The 17,146-nt window shown below is 56.6% G+C and overlaps 3 protein-coding genes across 7 annotated transcripts in view; 2 read left to right on the plus strand and 1 right to left on the minus strand.

Moving 5' to 3' along the window:
* Dot1l (DOT1 like histone lysine methyltransferase) overlaps nt 1-11,962 on the plus strand; it is a 40,683-nt gene extending 28,721 nt beyond the window's left edge. Inside the window, exons 14-29 of one of the 3 annotated variants that reach the window (XM_021173753.2) lie at nt 94-325; nt 557-670; nt 1,251-1,342; nt 1,428-1,529; nt 1,740-1,877; nt 2,189-2,314; nt 2,465-2,949; nt 3,037-3,172; nt 3,752-3,898; nt 4,525-4,654; nt 5,205-5,782; nt 6,004-6,209; nt 6,803-6,867; nt 7,103-8,053; nt 8,655-9,285; nt 10,016-11,962. In XM_021173753.2, the coding sequence (XP_021029412.1) occupies nt 94-325; nt 557-670; nt 1,251-1,342; nt 1,428-1,529; nt 1,740-1,877; nt 2,189-2,314; nt 2,465-2,949; nt 3,037-3,172; nt 3,752-3,898; nt 4,525-4,654; nt 5,205-5,782; nt 6,004-6,209; nt 6,803-6,867; nt 7,103-8,053; nt 8,655-9,250 (4,098 nt within the window). In that variant the 3' untranslated portion in view covers nt 9,251-9,285; nt 10,016-11,962. Of the gene's footprint in view, nt 1-93; nt 326-556; nt 671-1,250; nt 1,343-1,427; nt 1,530-1,739; nt 1,878-2,188; nt 2,315-2,464; nt 2,950-3,036; nt 3,173-3,751; nt 3,899-4,524; nt 4,655-5,204; nt 5,783-6,003; nt 6,210-6,802; nt 6,868-7,102; nt 8,054-8,248; nt 8,633-8,654; nt 9,286-10,015 lie in introns of those variants that run through there. The other 2 variants (XM_021173754.2, XM_029482391.1) reach the window with 2 other exon arrangements.
* Nucleotides 11,963-12,478: 516 nt separating this feature from the next.
* Nucleotides 12,479-14,844, minus strand: Plekhj1 (pleckstrin homology domain containing J1). Its single transcript, XM_021174847.2, has 6 exons — nt 14,417-14,844; nt 14,246-14,313; nt 14,109-14,175; nt 13,063-13,153; nt 12,922-12,985; nt 12,479-12,853 (listed from the first exon to the last, which is right to left on the minus strand). Exons 1-6 carry the CDS (start codon nt 14,508-14,510, stop codon nt 12,743-12,745), a joined length of 495 nt encoding a protein of 164 aa, XP_021030506.1. The 5' UTR covers nt 14,511-14,844; the 3' UTR covers nt 12,479-12,742.
* Nucleotides 14,845-14,918: 74 nt separating this feature from the next.
* Sf3a2 (splicing factor 3a subunit 2) overlaps nt 14,919-17,146 on the plus strand; it is a 6,486-nt gene continuing 4,258 nt past the window's right edge. Inside the window, exon 1 of one of the 3 annotated variants that reach the window (XM_021174845.2) lies at nt 14,919-15,083. The gene's annotated coding sequence lies outside the window, so the exon portion shown is untranslated. Of the gene's footprint in view, nt 15,084-15,119; nt 15,421-17,146 lie in introns of those variants that run through there. The other 2 variants (XM_021174842.2, XM_021174843.2) reach the window with 2 other exon arrangements.

Here is a 17,146-nt window from a genome sequence, read left to right on the forward strand (position 1 = left end):
GGGCACAGGGCTGCTAGGTGGCTGGGGTGTCTCAGCCTATGGCCTTGTGAGCACTCCTGCTGTGACCCTTACCTGTCTGTCTGTGTTCTCCAGGATTCTGGTGCTGAGGAAGAAAAATCAGGTGTGGCTACTGTCAAAAAGCCATCTCCCTCCAAAGCCCGGAAGAAGAAACTGAACAAGAAAGGGAGAAAGATGGCTGGCCGGAAACGTGGGCGGCCCAAGAAAATGAGTGCTGCCAGTGCCGAGCGCAAGTCTAAGAAGAGCCAAAGCACACTGGATCTCCTGCACTCTCCGCCCCCAGCCCCACCCTCAGCCTCACCCCAGGGTAAGCCTCTTTCTTTTCTGCATTGCAGGGGTGTGAGTCCTGCCCACCTGAGTCCCCATTCATGTGACTGTGGGATTCTGCCATGTGCCAGGCCTGATACTACAAGCCAGGAGGAGCTCATTGTGGATTTGGATCCCATAGTTGTTTCAAACCTCAGATTTGACAAGTTTGTTGCCCACAGTAGTGTGGGACCATGGTTGTAGCTGACGGGGACTCTTCTCTCTCCTGCAGATGCATACAGGGCACCTCACAGCCCATTCTACCAGCTACCTCCGAGCACGCAGCTGCACTCACCCAACCCACTGCTAGTGGCACCCACCCCACCTGCGCTGCAGAAGCTTTTAGGTGGGTCATAGCTCTGACCTTAAACCCATTCTGTGGGGGCTGTGCAAGTGGTGGGGCCCTAGTCAAGCCCACTTGCTGTATGGCCTGGCTTACTTTGGCTTATGTTGGCTCCTGTGAGTAGATGAGACCAACTCACCTCAGGCATCCTGGACCACACTGGGGACCTATGTGGCCCATCAGTACTTGGGGAGCTCTGTATAGAACAACTCACTGTAAGCCAGGTGGTGGTGGCGCACGCCTTTAATCCCAGCAGGTGGATTTCTGAGTTTGAGGCCAACCTGGTCTACAAAGTGAGTTCCAGGATAGCCAGGGCTACAGAGAAACCCTGTCTGGGGGAGGGGGGAGGACCTCACTGCACAGGGAAGGCTGACAAAGTCCCTTACTTGAAGGAGAGATCTGCTTTCAGGGTTTAGGGTTGCCCGTTCTGCCAAGAGGAAACCTCCCACATTGTGAGAAAAGCTGAAATCACAGCAGAATGGACCTGCAGCAAGCCAGGGCCCAATAGCCTCCCTTTGTCTGCTGCCTCCCACTCCTGCACCAGCCTTTCTTTACATGTTGTGCTGTGTGTGTGTGCCTCCAGAATCCTTCAGAATCCAGTACCTGCAGTTCCTGGCTTATACAAAGACCCCGCAGTACAAGGCTAACCTACAGCAGCTTCTGGACCAGGAGAAGGTATGCAGGCTTTGCCTTAATGTCAGTTCTCAGCTTAGGACTGCCTGGGGGCTCTGTGGTCACCTTCTCCTGTCCTCTCTTGCAGGAGAAGAACACACAGCTCCTGGGCACAGCCCAGCAGCTCTTCGGCCATTGCCAGGCCCAAAAGGAAGAGATCCGCAGGCTGTTCCAGCAGAAGCTGGATGAGGTGACATGAGGCCGCCCGCCTGCCCAGCACTTCAGCAGACACCTGACCCAGGGTTTGGTGGGGCAACCAAAGATAGCGTCCCTTGTCCTTATGAAAGTACTGATATGGAATTGCCTTGGCTATACTCGGGTCAGAGCTGTAGGGTGGCTGTCATCTCTTTTGTTCCTATAAACTGGGACTCTACTCACCATGCTTTGTCCTCATCCCTAGTTGGGCGTGAAGGCACTGACCTACAATGACCTGATTCAGGCCCAGAAGGAAATCTCTGCCCACAACCAGCAGCTGCGGGAACAGTCGGAACAGCTGGAGAAGGACAACAGCGAGCTTCGGAGCCAGAGCCTGCGGCTGGTATGTGCAGCGGGGGCCTGCCGCTGCTGGCTGTGCACATGTGGGGTGGAGGGAGGACTTGATTGCCCACTCACTGGCCCAGAGGTGTGCTCTGGCACCAGACTTGCTGGGCTGAGCAAGGATCAGGCTAGGGACTCTTTTCCATCTTGTCATTGTCCTGTAAAGGTCATACTGGCCTTTATTACATTGCTTGTTTGTGGCTGGGTACTGATACTATGTGCTACAACTGTGGGAAGGATCCATTGCACTGCCCAGAGAGCCTGGCCCTTGCTCCCTTGGGCTACTGAGACTTCCTGTTCATGTACCCACAGCTCAGGGCCCGGTGCGAGGAGCTGAGGCTTGACTGGTCCACACTGTCCCTGGAGAACCTGCGGAAAGAGAAGCAGGCCCTGCGGAGCCAGATCTCAGAGAAGCAGCGGCACTGCCTGGAGCTGCAGGTAGGGTATCGGTGTGTTCCATCAGACCTCATCTTCACCCTCAGAAAGGCATCTGTGATGGTGGACAGCAGGGGTGTGCATGTTGTTGGGCCACCATGTGCCACCTACCCTGCTGGGTGGCTCTGTGACACCACCCCTCCCATCCTCTAGATCAGCATCGTGGAGCTCGAGAAGACCCAGCGCCAGCAGGAGCTCCTGCAGTTAAAGTCCTGTGTACCACCAGATGATGCTCTGTCTTTGCATCTGCGCGGCAAGAGTGCCCTGGGCCGAGAGCTGGAGGCTGACGCTGGGCGCTTACGCCTTGAGCTGGACTGTGCCAAGATCTCCCTGCCACACCTCAGCAGCATGAGCCCTGAGCTGTCCATGAACGGCCATGCTGCCAGCTATGAGCTCTGCAATGCAGCTAGTCGGCCATCATCCAAGCAGAACACACCCCAGTACCTGGCCTCTCCCTTGGACCAGGAGGTCGTACCTTGCACCCCTAGCCACAGTGGCCGGCCTCGGCTAGAAAAGCTGTCTGGCCTGGCTTTGCCTGATTACACCCGGTTGTCACCTGCCAAGATTGTGTTGAGGCGGCACCTGAGCCAGGACCACACTGGGGCTAGCAAAGCAGCTACCAGTGAGCCACACCCTCGGTGAGGACAAGTGCATGTAGTGGCTCTGTCACCATTGCTGCCATGTGCCTGCTGGGCATGGGCAGAGTGACCGGCCTTTCATTGCAGGCCAGAGCACGCCAAGGAGAGCAGCCTTCCCTACCAGAGCCCTGGCTTGTCCAACAGCATGAAGCTCAGCCCCCAGGATCCACCGCTGGCCTCCCCGGCGACCTCACCCCTCACCTCCGAGAAGGGTAGTGAGAAGGTAAGGGCTGCTCCAGAGAAGCTTCCTGTGTGAGGAGTGGATGAGGCAACTGCAGTGCGCTGTGCCCAAGGGCGTCCTCGTCTGTAGGATGTGTGGAGAGTACTCTAGAGCCCTGGGGAAGAGGTGGCGACTGGTATCCCCAGTCTTGGGATGTGGTTGCAGTTGAGTGTGTCAGAGCCTCCCTCGGGTGTCCTTGGTGGACATTGGAACAGGGTTCCAGGAACATGTTGCTTGGGGCATCTGGAGTGAGACCAAGGGTTTGGTGGACATTGGAACAGGGTTCCAGGAACATGTTGCTTGGGGCATCTGGAGTGAGACCAAGGGTTTGGGGTCTCCACTATATTTACAGAGATGGAATGAAGTTTGGGAGGAATGGGCAGGGTCCTTGTGAGGCTTGGCAGTCCACAGTGACAGGTCTCAAACAGGTGGGAAGAAGAATCTGGGAAGTTCACACTGTCCTCAACTGCACACAAGGCCCTGCAGGAGCTACCAGCCCGTGACCTGAGGATATAGCTGTGTAGTGGGTCTATGGCTGAGCTCCCATCCAGGTCTGGGTGACACATGGCTATCTATTGGCAGGGTGTGAAGGAGCGTGCCTACAGCAGCCACGGGGAGACCATCACCAGCCTACCTGTTAGCATTCCACTCAGCACGGTGCAGCCCAACAAGCTGCCCGTCAGCATCCCACTGGCCAGCGTGGTGCTGCCCAGCCGTGCTGAGAGGGCGGTGAGTTGCCAGACCAGGTGGTGGTGGTGGCGGTGGTGGCGGTTGGCGGCGGCAGAGACGGCAACAGCGGTGGCGGCAGAGGCACTGGCTGTGGTTGGTTTCAGGAGCAATCCTAGTCTTTATGACTGCTGTTGAGATTGAGCCTGGAACTGCCAAAAACCATGTCCACAGCTAATTCTGCTGCCAGACATGTAGTTAGGTCCTGGGTGTGTTTTGTAAGAAGCAGAAGCAGAGAAGAAAGAAAAGTCCTCTTAGGAGGGCTTTAGTCACTCAAGCAGCAGGATCAGGCATGGCCCAGGCTGCTGTTTGTGATAGTTAACGTCAGGAATGAGTGACTGTTGTTCACAGAGGGTGGGTTGCAGACAGTGTAGCCCCTCCATTTACTTTACTCGAGCCAGTGTCTTCTCTGACCTAGGTCAGAGTGAACTGAACATGTTGTTGTGTCTGGCCTTGGCTTGGGACCATCTTATCTCTGTCCCACTCCTTGTTAACTGAATGTGACCTGGCCTTTTGGCTTGGACTCCTGAGCTGAGCCCAGCTCTGTCCTCTGTGGCCTCCCCTGCCCTCAGCCCTTCTGCCCCATTGCCTCCTGTTGGGCCTGCTCATCAGATGGTTCTGTCTTGCAGAGGAGCACTCCCAGCCCTGTGCCACAGCCCCGGGACTCTTCAGCCACACTTGAGAAGCAGATTGGTGCTTCTGCCCATGGTGCAGGGGGTGCTGGAGCAGGAAGCAGGAGCCTCGCTGTGGCGCCCACAGGTGAACTTTGCACCCCCGCCCCATTGGTACTTCTCCCGGCTACCTGCCATGGTCCTTGGGGAAGAGACCATTTGGGACAGAAATAGGAACTGAGGCCACACAGCAGGTAGCCCTGAGGTTCTGAGCCCAGGGTCCTGTTTGGGGAAGGTGGAGGACTAGTATATGGCTGTCCCTTGCTGACTTGTTTTGGGCTAGGGCATGCTAGGCACCTTTTCTTGAGGGATGCTTAAAGTCTGGACCATTTCCTGAAAGCTATCCTGTGCTAGGGTCAGCCGGTCCTTGAAGGTTCACACAGCTCACAGCACCGGGAGCACCTTGTGTGCCCTGGTGTTTGCAGGTGACTGAGCTCAGGAGGCTGCCTCCTCTTTGAGTCTGATCCACCCACAACTACTGGTGCTCTGAGGCCAGCCTCAGTTCTGTAGCCTTCAGTTCTTCTAGAAAGCTGTTCCTGACCTCAGGTTGTCCCTCCCAGGATGAGGTGTCCTTACCACCCCCACCAGTGTGCTTGGCTTTCTTGCCTTCCTTAAGAAACTGGTATCTTCATTGATAGGTTTCTATGCTGGTTCGGTGGCCATCAGTGGGGCCCTGGCCAGCAGCCCAGCACCTCTGGCCTCTGGAATGGAATCTGCTGTTTTTGATGAATCCTCTGGCCCCAGCAGCCTCTTTGCCACCATGGGGTCTCGCAGCACACCACCACAACACCCACCTCTCCTGTCGCAGTCCCGCAACTCGGGTCCTGCCTCTCCTGCCCACCAACTCACAGCCAGTCCCCGCCTGAGTGTGACCACTCAGGGCTCGCTGCCAGACACCAGCAAAGGGGAACTGCCTTCTGATCCTGCCTTCTCAGACCCAGAGAGCGAAGCAAAGAGGAGGATTGTGTTCAGCATTTCAGTTGGTGCCAGCTCCAAGCAGTCACCTTCCACCAGGCATAGCCCCTTGACTTCTGGCACCCGAGGGGACTGTGTGCAGAGCCACGGACAAGACAGTCGTAAGCGCAGCAGAAGGAAGCGTGCATCAGCTGGAACACCTAGCCTCAGCACGGGTGTGTCCCCTAAGCGCCGGGCTCTGCCAACTGTTGCTGGCCTCTTTACACAGTCCTCGGGGTCTCCTCTTAATCTCAACTCCATGGTAAGTGCAGGACCTGTAGGGCAGGGTAGGCAAGCGCCGCTCATGTGGGCTATGGGGCTATAGTCCAGTGGGGCAGATCCAGAGACATAGCAGCTAGGCGTGGGTGGCAGGGACAATGGCTGGTATTCTGGCTCTCTCCTCTCCCTACTTGTACTTTTACAAGGCCTCTCCAAGACCCTAGCCTGGGCATGTGGCTCATCTGCCCTCCTCTGACCCTACAGGTCAGCAACATCAACCAGCCACTGGAGATCACAGCCATCTCATCCCCTGAGAGCTCCCTGAAGAGCTCCCCCACCCCCTACCAGGACCATGACCAGCCTCCGGTGCTCAGGAAGGAGCGGCCTCTAGGACCAACTAATGGGGCCCACTACTCGCCACTGACCTCAGATGAGGAGCCAGGCTCTGAGGACGAGCCCAGCAGTGCCCGGTGAGCAGAGTGAACTGCTCTGTGGGGTGAAAGTCTTGGACCAGGTGCTGGCTCTGTCACCCAGCCATTCCATCCTGACCTCCCTGGTCCGGGTAGTGTTATGAGTGGGCATTACCTTTGCTTTTCTTGGTGAATGGGGACTGGGGCCTGCATGGGGGCCTGTGCATCTGTGAGGCCCTCTGGGTCCTCTGCCTGTGTCTGAGCCAATATATGCTCCCCTCTCCCCACCTACACTGTGCTGCCCTGTAGGCCAGTTGAGCATTGATGAGGTCCCGTCTGCACACTTTTTGAATGTCATGGTGGAGTTTTCGATCATGCATTAAGCTCCAAGTTCAACAGGGCTTGGGACAGCAAGCTCTTACAGGTTACCCTGCTTGAGATACATAGTTGTCAAAGCCCAAGCAGACCTTCTGAGGTCCTCTGCACAGTCCCATGCACAGACTTTAGGACTGCCAGTTGCCCAGATTTACTCTAGCTCTGTTCAGGGGTCCTTCAATGTGAGGCCTGAGGGTAGCCTTTGGACCCTCCATTTCCTAAGAGTCCTCAGATCTCTCAGCACATAGACTCACTAAATGACCATTGTCTTTGCACAGAATTGAGAGAAAAATTGCAACAATCTCTTTAGAAAGCAAATCTCCCCCGAAGACACTGGAAAATGGTGAGTTTTTGCTCTCTGCCTGAGGCCTGAGGTGGTGGGAGTCCTGTGCTCAGGGCAGGCTAGCCCAGGACTGCATCTGTTACATGGATGGTTGGGAGGGCAGGACCAGAGGCCTTCATGTTCTAAGCAACAGAAGTGTCACATTGCATGCACCTCTTAGCCCTCCTCAGCTCTCTTCATCCCAGGAAGCAGCAGGCCCCAGGCTCTGCTCATGGCCACTGACTTTTCCCATCAGGTGGTGGCTTGGTGGGAAGGAAGTCAGCCCCTTCGAGTGAGCCTATCAACAGCAGCAAATGGAAGTCCACCTTCTCTCCTATCTCTGACCTCGGCTTGGCCAAGGCTGTGGACAGTCCGCTACAGGCTGGCTCTGCCCTGAGCCACAGCCCCCTGTTCTCTTTCCGGCCGTCCCTGGAGGAGCCTGCTGCTGAGGCCAAGCTCCCCACTCACCCAAGGAAAAGCTTTGCGGGCTCTCTGGGTGCAGCCGAGGGGCCAAGCCCTGGCACCAACCCTCCCAACGGCCTGGCCTTCAGTGGGGGCCTTGCTGCAGACCTCGGTTTACACAGCTTCAATGACGGTGCTTCCCTCTCCCACAAGGGCCCTGATGTGACTGGCCTGAGTGCCTCCCTGAGCTTCCCGTCCCAGAGGGGCAAGGACAGTACCACAGAGGCCAACCCCTTCCTCAGCAGGCGGCAGCCTGAGGGCCTGGGTGGCTTGAAGGGTGAGGGCAACGCAAACAAGGAGTCAGGAGAGAACCTGCCCCTGTGCGGGCCCTCGGACAAGGCCTCACTGCCACATGGCAGCAGGGCCAGCAAAGGCCGTGACCGTGAGCTGGACTTCAAGGGCGGCCACAACCTCTTCATCTCTGCTGCAGCCGTGCCTCCAGGTGGCCTCCTTGGTGGCCCTGGTCTTGTAACTGTGGCTTCTTCTGCGGGCAGTGCAACACCCACTGCCCAGGCTCCCCGGCCTTTCCTGAGCACCTTTGCCCCCGGGCCCCAGTTTACTCTGGGCCCCATGTCCCTGCAGGCCAACCTGGGCTCTGTGGCCGGCTCCTCTGTGCTGCAGTCCTTGTTCAGCACTGTGCCAGCTGCTGCAGGCCTGGTGCATGTGTCGTCCACTGCGACCCGACTGACCAACTCACACACCATGGGCAGCTTCTCTTCTGGGGTGGCCGGCGGAACCGTTGGAGGTAGGCAAGGAAGGGCCGCCCTGTGGCCCCAGTGCAGGAGCTCAGTTCCCCACCAACCTTCCAAGCTCTCTATGGGGCCATAGGAAGGCCTCGTAGCTATCAGTGCAAGCTGTCAGCGCCCGGCCAGGTAGGCCGCCACGCTGTATGAGGAAGAAACTGCTGGCTAGCCTCGTAACACATGCCTCTTGTTTTCAGAAGACCACGGTGCACTTAACTAGGGCAGTACTTTCTTCGGGGGCCTCCCCTGTTTGAGGTGACCACCCACGTGCCTCATGGCTGGTCCGTGGAAGTGGGCCTGGTGAGAAATGAGTCCAGGAGGGCCTGCTCGGACTGCTCAGACGCAGGGCGGAGCGGAGCCTGGGCCACAGGCCAGGCATGGTGCGGTGCTGGCTGGGCAGGGGCGGGCAGGTGGGCCCGAGGGGCAGGGCCTCGGCCTGGCAGGTAAGTGTCCCACACTGAGCCTACTGCTTGCTGCTTGTGCCTGCGCTTGGACCGGAGTCACGCTGTCCTCTGCTTCTTCCTGCTGGCGGCTGTACTCCTCTTGCTTCGCCTGCCTGGACGGTGCCGCCTGTTGAAGCTGCTTTTTCTCTCCTGTTTACAGGTGTCTTTACCCACGCGGTGCCCTCCGCCTCTGCTCACCCGTTTGGAGCTGGTGTCGGCAGCGGGGCTGTGTGTAGCAGTGCCACGCTGGGCCTGAGCCCGCTGCAGGCGGCGGCCAGCACCTCGGCTTCTTCCTTTCAGGCCGCGGCTTCGGTCGAGACTCGGCCGCCCCCTCCACCTCCCCTACTTCCTCCTCAGCATCTAGGCCGGCCCCCTGCGGGGCCACCTGTCCTCCATGCACCCCCTCCTCCTAACGTCGCCTTGCCTCCTCCGCCTGCGCTGCTGGCTTCTAACCCTGAGCCAGTGCTTCTGCAGAGCCTGGCCTCCCTCCCAGCTAACAACGCTTTCTTACCCCCCTCCTCTGCCGCCTCTCTGCAGCCTGCTAATGCCTCTCTATCTGTCAAGCTCGCCTCCCTCCCACACAAGGTCTCCCGCCCCTCCTTCACGGTGCACCACCAGCCCCTGCCCCGGCTGGCCCTGGCGCAGGCCGCGCCCGCCGCCCCACAGGCCAGCACCTCGGGGCCATCTGCTGTGTGGGTTTCCCTTGGCATGCCGCCTCCTTATGCCGCGCACCTTTCGGGGGTTAAGCCTCGATAAAGACCTTGCTTAGCTAGCAGTTCATGTTCTGTAAGGTAAGGCTAGAGCCAAACCGTCCTTCCTCTTGCCCAGAAGACGGCTGGCAGGGCTCGGCAGATGCCTGGGGTCCTGAGTGGTAGAGATGGGAGGCTAAGGGAGGCAGGCAGGGCCACCATTGTGCAAGAGTACCTGGTCCTCAGCAGCTGCTGAGAGGACAGTGGAAGTGATGAGATTCAAGTGTGGTAGACCAGAGCTCAAGGTAGCCTCCACCCACCGTGAGGCTCCCGGCCCATAGCAGTTCCTATTGAGGTTGCATTCTCAGCCTCCACCCTGAGTCCTGAGTGGAGGAAATCGGGGCTAGTCAGTGGGTGAGGTTCTAGGCTGGCCATAGGCAGAAAGCTGCCTGGGGTAGCATGGTATCCTGGTGCTGAGAGTTGGGCCCACCTACCTCTCCCAGAACAGAGGTTGGGAAACCCTGCCTGGCTGTCAGCCCTGTAAGTGAAGAAGAGCCAGGTGGCAGCCTTCTGGCCTTCTCCATTGGGTCTGGCTATGTGGTGGCAGTAGCCTGGGCAGCGAGGGCAGCCTAGCCATTGCCATCTGGAGGTCCTAGGGCTAGCACCTCTCCAGCTGACCTACTCTGGATGCTCAGCAAGGCAGACCTGGAGGGGGCTGGGCCCACTGGCACCTGCCAGGAATGCCCCCCCCCCATACCCTTGTGCCCTGCTGGGCAGCTCAGCTGAGGCAAGCATATTGAATACACCTAACCTGTGCCCCTCTTCCCTGCAGGTAATTAGGACTTCTACTACCTCAGCCACGACCTATGCAAGGACGGTGTGGACCAAGACTGCTGCCTGCCAGGCCGGCGGAGCCGGACATGGAGCCACTGTGAAGCGGCGGCACCGCAGGAGGTGCTGGACTGGTCCAGTTTGTACTGTCAATAGTTTTAGATAAAGTATTTATCTTTTTTTTTTTTTTAAGTATAAGCAATTCTGATTTACTTTATTCCATCAAAGTCGTCCAAGGCACCCTCTTGAGACGTCTAAGTGTCTGTGAGAGAGAATAATATAAAGACTTGGCCTGCTGGGCTGGCCACCACAAGGACTCCTGACTCCGTCCCGGTGCTATCTCACCAGCAAGCCCATGCCTGCCCATCTCCACCTCTGTCCTGGGTGCTGCCCCAAACATGGACTGTGGCCAAACAGTTCTCAGATGCGCCCCCAACACCTTGCTCTGACACCAAAGGCACGCCTGGCATGCCCAATGGGGGCTGACCTTTGTTCCCCCTCCTTGGAACTTGCCTGCTGTCACTGTGAACACCCCACTGTTAACCCTGTGGCTTTGGGCGTGCCTTTGCAGTGGGTGCAGACTGGGCTGGGGCAGGAATGGGGGTTCCCAGCTGGGCTGAGTGGTGCTGACAGGTGAGGGCCACTACTGCAGGGCTTGGTGGCTCCTGTGACAAGTGCATTTACTTTGTATTTCTTTGCTTTTCTGGCTCGGGGCATGCTGGTCAGGTGACGTGGGGCTGGCCCAATGTGGGTCCCCTGGCATCTGTGTATAAGAGAGTCACATGATCAGTGACAGTATTTTATAGAGATTTGATGGAGATTTATAAATTTCATAGACTTGACTGCATTTATTTTTAGATTGTATAATGCACAGTGAACTTTAAAGAAAAGGAAAGAAAAGTGAGGAGGAAAAATACTTTTATTTATTCAAATGCACAAAAAAAAAAAAAATGGCACTGGCCAGGGACCCTGCAGGAGTGTGGCCCAGATGTGCTGGGCTGCCCAGGGCCTCTGGTCACTATGGGCATCGCCTGCCTATGTCTAGGAGTTGCTTCCTGGTCCTGGGGATAGGTGCACTGGGAGTGACTACAGAGGTCAGGGCTGACTTGATTTTTCTGAGATGGTCCTGACTGCCCTCAATGTTGCTCACTTCCAGTTGTGGGTTGGTGGGCTGAGGGGAGAGGCCATGTTGCCCCGCCCCACCCCAACCTACTTCCCAAAGTAGTTGTGAAGACGGTGCTGGTGTCTCCCACCCCCTTCCCACCCCGAGATGGTGCTCATGTTCGGCAGGCCTGTTCCTGTGCACCACAGCTAACTAAGGTGCTGCAGAGCAGGATGGCCGAAACAAAAGCTAGCAAATCCCAGGCCTGGAACAAAAACCTGAGTGAACACTGTACACACCGCCCGCCCGCCATCCTGGCAGCTGCTGCTCCAGTGGCCATTGCCTCCACCTTACTTGAGTGTTAGGGGACAGAAACAGCATGTTCATGGCCCAGTGGGCCACAGGTGCTCTGGGTACAACTGCAAGTCCTTTCCTGAGCCCATAAGAAACAGGAACCCACAGTAAACTGACCATGGTGCATAGTGGCCCCAGGCACCCTGTGACTGATGGGCCTAGTACAGGGTAAGGCTGCCTCAGTCATCCTTGCCACTCCAACCCAAGGTTGCTGCAGGGCTTTGAGCTCAGGAACTGATAGAAAGCCCTACAGACTGGGACCACCACTCCCACACTAGCCCAGACGGGACACACCTCCCAGTTACCACCCTCAACCTACACAGCTTTTTTGACAGTCTGGCCTGTTTGTAACTTGATGCAGCATCCCTCTGTCTTGTGATGACCTCTGTACTTAACGGGTGCATTGTTCTCTTCCCTTGGTTCCCCCAAGGCATCTCACACATTGTTGCTGCCTTTAGACACAGTATAATAAATAAAGCCGTTTTCACATGAGTCAGTTCTCAGTGCCAGTTTTTCTTTGCCTGTTTGTTGCTGTCCAACCTGGACTGGAAGAGCAGAATGCCTGTCTGTCTCTTGTGAGGCTGACAGTGACTCTGAAGGATTGCCGCTTTGGGAGGACCCAGTCTCACTTAAGAATCCAATCCTGACTGAGTCAAAGCCCCTTGACAACATTTAGAAAGCCAGGATTTAGGTGTCCCTTACAACTTGGGCAGAACACACCTTTCCCCATCAGGGTCACCTACAACTCCCACTTATATGTGTACCACTCCCCAAAACCCAAGGATGGTTCCACATCTCCACAGTGAGGGTGTCCAGCCCAGGGTCAGGCACACTGCAAGCCAGAGGCTTGTCCCAAGTCCTGCCTACACCTGTACTGTGGGTGCCACCAGCCCAGCTTGCCTGTTTTGTTCTCTGACCCGGATGCTCTAGAACTGAGATCCTCTTCCCCCTGCCTCCCAAGTGCCCATGGCCTGTGTCCCACCCTCCTCTTCTGCACTCATTCCGACATGGCTCAGAAAAGAGGTACCTTTATTAAAGAGCAGGCTGAGCACTGAGGCCAGCACCCGTGCCCTGCTCTATCAGCAGGAGGGGGTTCACAGCTTCATCTAGCATTATACATTCACCTGGCAATGGACAGGGGTGCTGGCAGGGAGATGGCATGGAGAACGAGGACCACAGACCCTGCCCACCTCCTCTGGACCTTTGAACAGATGTATTCAAACCTATTAAAAAAAAAAAAAACTTCCCAGGGTAGTCAGGGGCCAGAGAGGGTCAGTCCAACACATCTAACTGGGAGCCAATACAAGTAGTCCGCCCATCCTTAGGTAGGCTATTCAGCTGGAACCTGGCCTCCTCGGAGATGCCGAACTGCTCCAGGGGGTCCTGTGGAGGGCATGGTGGCTGTGAGCAAGGCCAGGGAAAGCTGTCCCATTCCCTCCCGCCCCACACACCTTGCCAGTCATCTTCCTGATCTCATTCCTGTAGAAGATGAGGCTCCGTCGCATGTATTCGTAGCTGGAGGAAAGGACTGGGCTTACTGGTCACATTCCCCCATGTTTCCACCCAGCTCCCAGCAGTCCCTAAAGCCCCACCTGGCCCGCTGCAGAGCTTCCATCCAGTCCTGACACTGCTCTTGGCTACAGCATTCAAAGTGATATTTCCTGCTGAGGTCTTCCACGAAGCCTGGAAAGGGATAAAGGAAAAGAGCCACCTCTGGTCAATGTCCAGTTGGTCTACATCCTGCTGGCCACAAGTCCCAGCTTCCTCTCACCAGGGTTTCAAACTACACCTCTTATTCTAACACCAAGTCATCTTCTGCCTGTCTCATGCTAGCTTTGTCCTCCAGAATCCTGACCCCTGAACCCACAAATAGGGGACTCACTGGGAAGTTGGGTTATTGGGAATGGAAGTGGCTAATAGAAGGTCATTAGGTTAGACCCTAAACTGAATGGCAATAGGACATGGGTGATGAAGCCCCAGCATCCGTGTCAGAGAGCAGAACGAATACACCTGTAATGTCAGTGTTCAAGAAAGACTCAAGAAAGAGACAGGAGGGTTTTTAGGGCTTGCTGGCCAGTCAGTACAGCTTAAAAATAAGCCCCATGTGGGACCCTACTGCCAAGCCCAATGACCAGCGTTTTATGCTGAAGACCTACACAGTGGAAGATGAGAACCAACTACTCGTTTCCCTCTGGCCTTACTGGCATACTCACACCCCAAAACACGTGTGCAGTCGTGCAAGAAGCAGAAAATAGGGGTACAGATAAAGAACCCCACTGGATAATAGAGGTAGACACGATGCCCAAAAGATACTGTACAGTTCTCGTTAGGGAAGAAGGCTGAGACAGGCCTTAAAGCCTGCCAGTACCCTGCCCGTGGCAGAGAGGGCGGCAGAGACTGTTCCTGCTATACACCCCACGTTCGCAGACTGCACCTCTCTCAGCTGGGAACGGTCAGAGGGGTCGGAGAAGGAACTAAGCGAGAACCAGACCCAGTGGGCACTCTGAGTGACAGCTGGGCCAGTCCTGGGCCACCAGCGGATGCGGGATCCAGGACAAACGGAGGCTCCTAAGGGAGTAAAAGATCGGGTGTGCGGAGCAGAGGCCGGGATGGAAACAGTGGGGACCAGAGCACTTACTGATGGAGAAGCCGCCCGGTTCTTCCTGGGCCACTCTGCATCGCTCCAGCAACAGGGCTCCGAGGGGCTGCGCGAGACACGGCCATGAGCGCCGGCCTCCGGGCCGCGAGGGTCCCCCGCGCCCCCCACGCCCCTACCTCGGCCTCGTCCGGGCGGAAGTAAAAGAGGAAGTTGACCACCAGCTTCACCAGCCGCCGCTTGGCCACTGCAGGCAGAGGGCGGTGTCAGCGCGGAACTGTTCTCATTCGCCCACCCAGAAACCGCGCCGGCCCGCCCAAGTGCCCCAGCCGCAGCCCCGACTGGCTCACCGCTGCCCTTCTTGGGGCCCCGCATGCCCAGCTCGGCCGCCATCTCTGCCGGCTGCCGGGACAGCGCCTGCAACTCTTTCTCGTTGTACCGCATCCCGCCGCACGGATCCGCACGAACCAAAACGCGCCCTGCCTCTCGGCCGCCGTCTTCCCCGAAGCCGCAGCCAGCGCCACAAAAGTCTCAGAGAGCGACCTCGGAAGTCCCAACCCGGTTACTGCGCCTGCGCGTTGTTGGGCTGGTTGCGCGGCCCTAGTTTGTGGGTCCGCGCGGTTGAACAGAGTCAGACGTGAAGGAGATGGCCAATCCTTAAATAACCGCCAGACACACTAAGCGTGAGGTGTAAAGTTAGACTCAGAACACTCCACGATGAGCGAAGCCCTAACGCTTTCCTCTGGTCGCGATAGCCGGCGCCGCTAGACTTAGGGCGGAGCGAAACTGTGTGGACGCTGCAGTGAGCACGCGCACTCCGCGCCCCGACGCTCCTTTCTCTCCCGCCTCCCGAAGACGGAAGTCCATCCGCTGGGCCTGCGCACACACGAAACGCCGCCGCCTTTGCTCCCGGAAGGGATCGCTTTGTCGGTCGTGCGCACGCGCGCGGCGAAACCGCGGCCTTGGCGGAGATTAAACCCGGGTAGCGAGGCCTTGGCGTTGGTGAGGAGTTGCACGGTTTGTCGGTGGCGGCTGCTCCGTCGGGGAGGCTTGAAAGTGGGAGCGAAAGCCCAGGGGCGGGACGGGGAGAGGCAGCGGCCGCCCTCTTGCCTCAGGCTCGGCGCGCGCCCGCTGGGAGAGCGCGCTCTCGCGAGGCCCGTTGGGTCCCCGCGTGATTGCTGGCTTGGGTGGCGCTTCTGTGGCCTCCAGGATGGTTCGGGGTGTCGGAGTGGCGTCTCGGAGTGTATTTTGACCTCTTTGGTTGTTTCCGATTACCCCTTTCATTAGTCGGGGCCCTGGCGACCACTGCTCCTGTCCACCGGAGCAGGTCCCTTGCTGGGATTGAAAGATAACGGTATCTGCACATAAAAGGGATATGTCCTGGGACCAGGCCTCCTCCCAGACCATTACCTTAACATATGCCACGTCTCTGTCCTTATTGATCGTTCATCGGTAATCTTACCGTGAGGTTGCGCATCTCCGGTCCCTGCGTCCTGGCCTCCTGTCCCAAGTTTCACGTGTGAGCCCCTCCAGTCATCGGCACAACTTTTCATTTATTTCAGACAGGGTCTCACTGCTTAACTGGGGCTGACCTGCAACTCGGTGTGGACCTGTCCGATTTCCAGTTCACAGACATTGCCATGCTTCTGCCTTCTCGCGCGTAGTGGGGCTTACAGCGTGAGCCACCACACGTGGCTGTTTTGATTGGTTTTAAGGAAGCGAGGGTTTATTTTGGCTGATGGTATGAAGGTGCAGTCTGCCATGGTGGTCGTGTTGCAGCAGTAGTCAGCAGATAAATGCCCTTCCCCGACTTTTTAAAGATTTTGTTTTAATGTGTCTGTGTGGAGCTTTTGTGTGTGAGTGGGGTACCCATAGGGTCCAGAAAGGGATGTCAGAGGCCCTGGAACTGGAGTTTCTGGTCATCTTGCCAGCCTACCGCCACCCTTTTTTCTTTTATCTGAGACAGAATCTCACTGCACAGCCCGGTTTGGTCTCTAACACTAACCTAACCTTGGATCTTCCTACCTTGGATAAAGAAATGGGATGAGAAGTGAACACCACCATGCCCTATGTTTTCTGTGTTTCCTGAGGTTGGGAACTGTTGGTGGGCGTTTGCAGAGCTTGGTGCCCCATCCACAGAGCAAGCAGTGTGCTCACCCAGACCCCAGTTTTGTTTTGCTTTTTTAAGATTTATTTATTTATAATGAGTACACTGTAGCTGTCTTTAGATAAACACCAGAAGAGGGCATCAGGTTCGATTACAGATGGTTGTGAGCCACCACATTGTTGCTGGGATTTGAACTCAGGACCTCTGGAAGAGCAGTCAGTGCTCTTAACCGCTGAGCCACCTCTCCAGCCTGCCCAGGCCAGTTTTGTCCTAGTGTTTGTTTTCTCTCCAAAGCTCATGAACTAACTGCATTTTTGTAGTGGGTACCCATGCACACTCAACCTCAAACACGCACCCCTAGGGGAACCTTATGCATGCTGGACAAGTGTTCCACCCTTGAGTTGCACCCTCAAATCGGTGGCTAGACACCCAGGCTCCCTGCAGGGGCCAGGCACAGAGTCCTATGTTCTTGGAAGTTGTCTTTGCCAGCGGTTGAAGTGGTTTTCCATCCTGCTGCTGCGGGTGCCCTCTTGCTCTGAGAAGTCCATGCTGCCACCCTTCACTCTGCTCTTGCATCTGGCCAACTTCATCTGTGGGAATGTGTCTCTTAGTAGCTTTCAAAGATGTAGACAATGCTCTTTTCAGTCCTTAAGTGGCTGAGTATGAAACATCTGACAAGCTGGTTCTGCCCCACCACTTCCATATACATCTTTCAGCCATTCTCTCAGCATCTAGAGCATCTTGTATCCTTTGCATTCTAGCCTCTTTCTCTTTGACAGCCAGTGGTGTCAGTGTCCTGTCTGTCCCAGACACACTCTGTGGTGACCCTGAGGTAACTCGGTACCTGGCCCTCAAGGTTCTTGTTTTTTGTTTTTTCCGAGACAGGGTTTCTCTGTATAGCCCTGGCTGTCCTGGAACTCACTTTGTAGACCAGGCTGGCCTCGAACTCAGAAATCCGCCTGCCTCTGCCTCC

The sequence above is a fragment of the Mus caroli genome, chromosome 10, assembly GCF_900094665.2.
Source record: "Mus caroli chromosome 10, CAROLI_EIJ_v1.1, whole genome shotgun sequence".
Taxonomy (NCBI): Eukaryota; Metazoa; Chordata; class Mammalia; order Rodentia; family Muridae; genus Mus; species Mus caroli.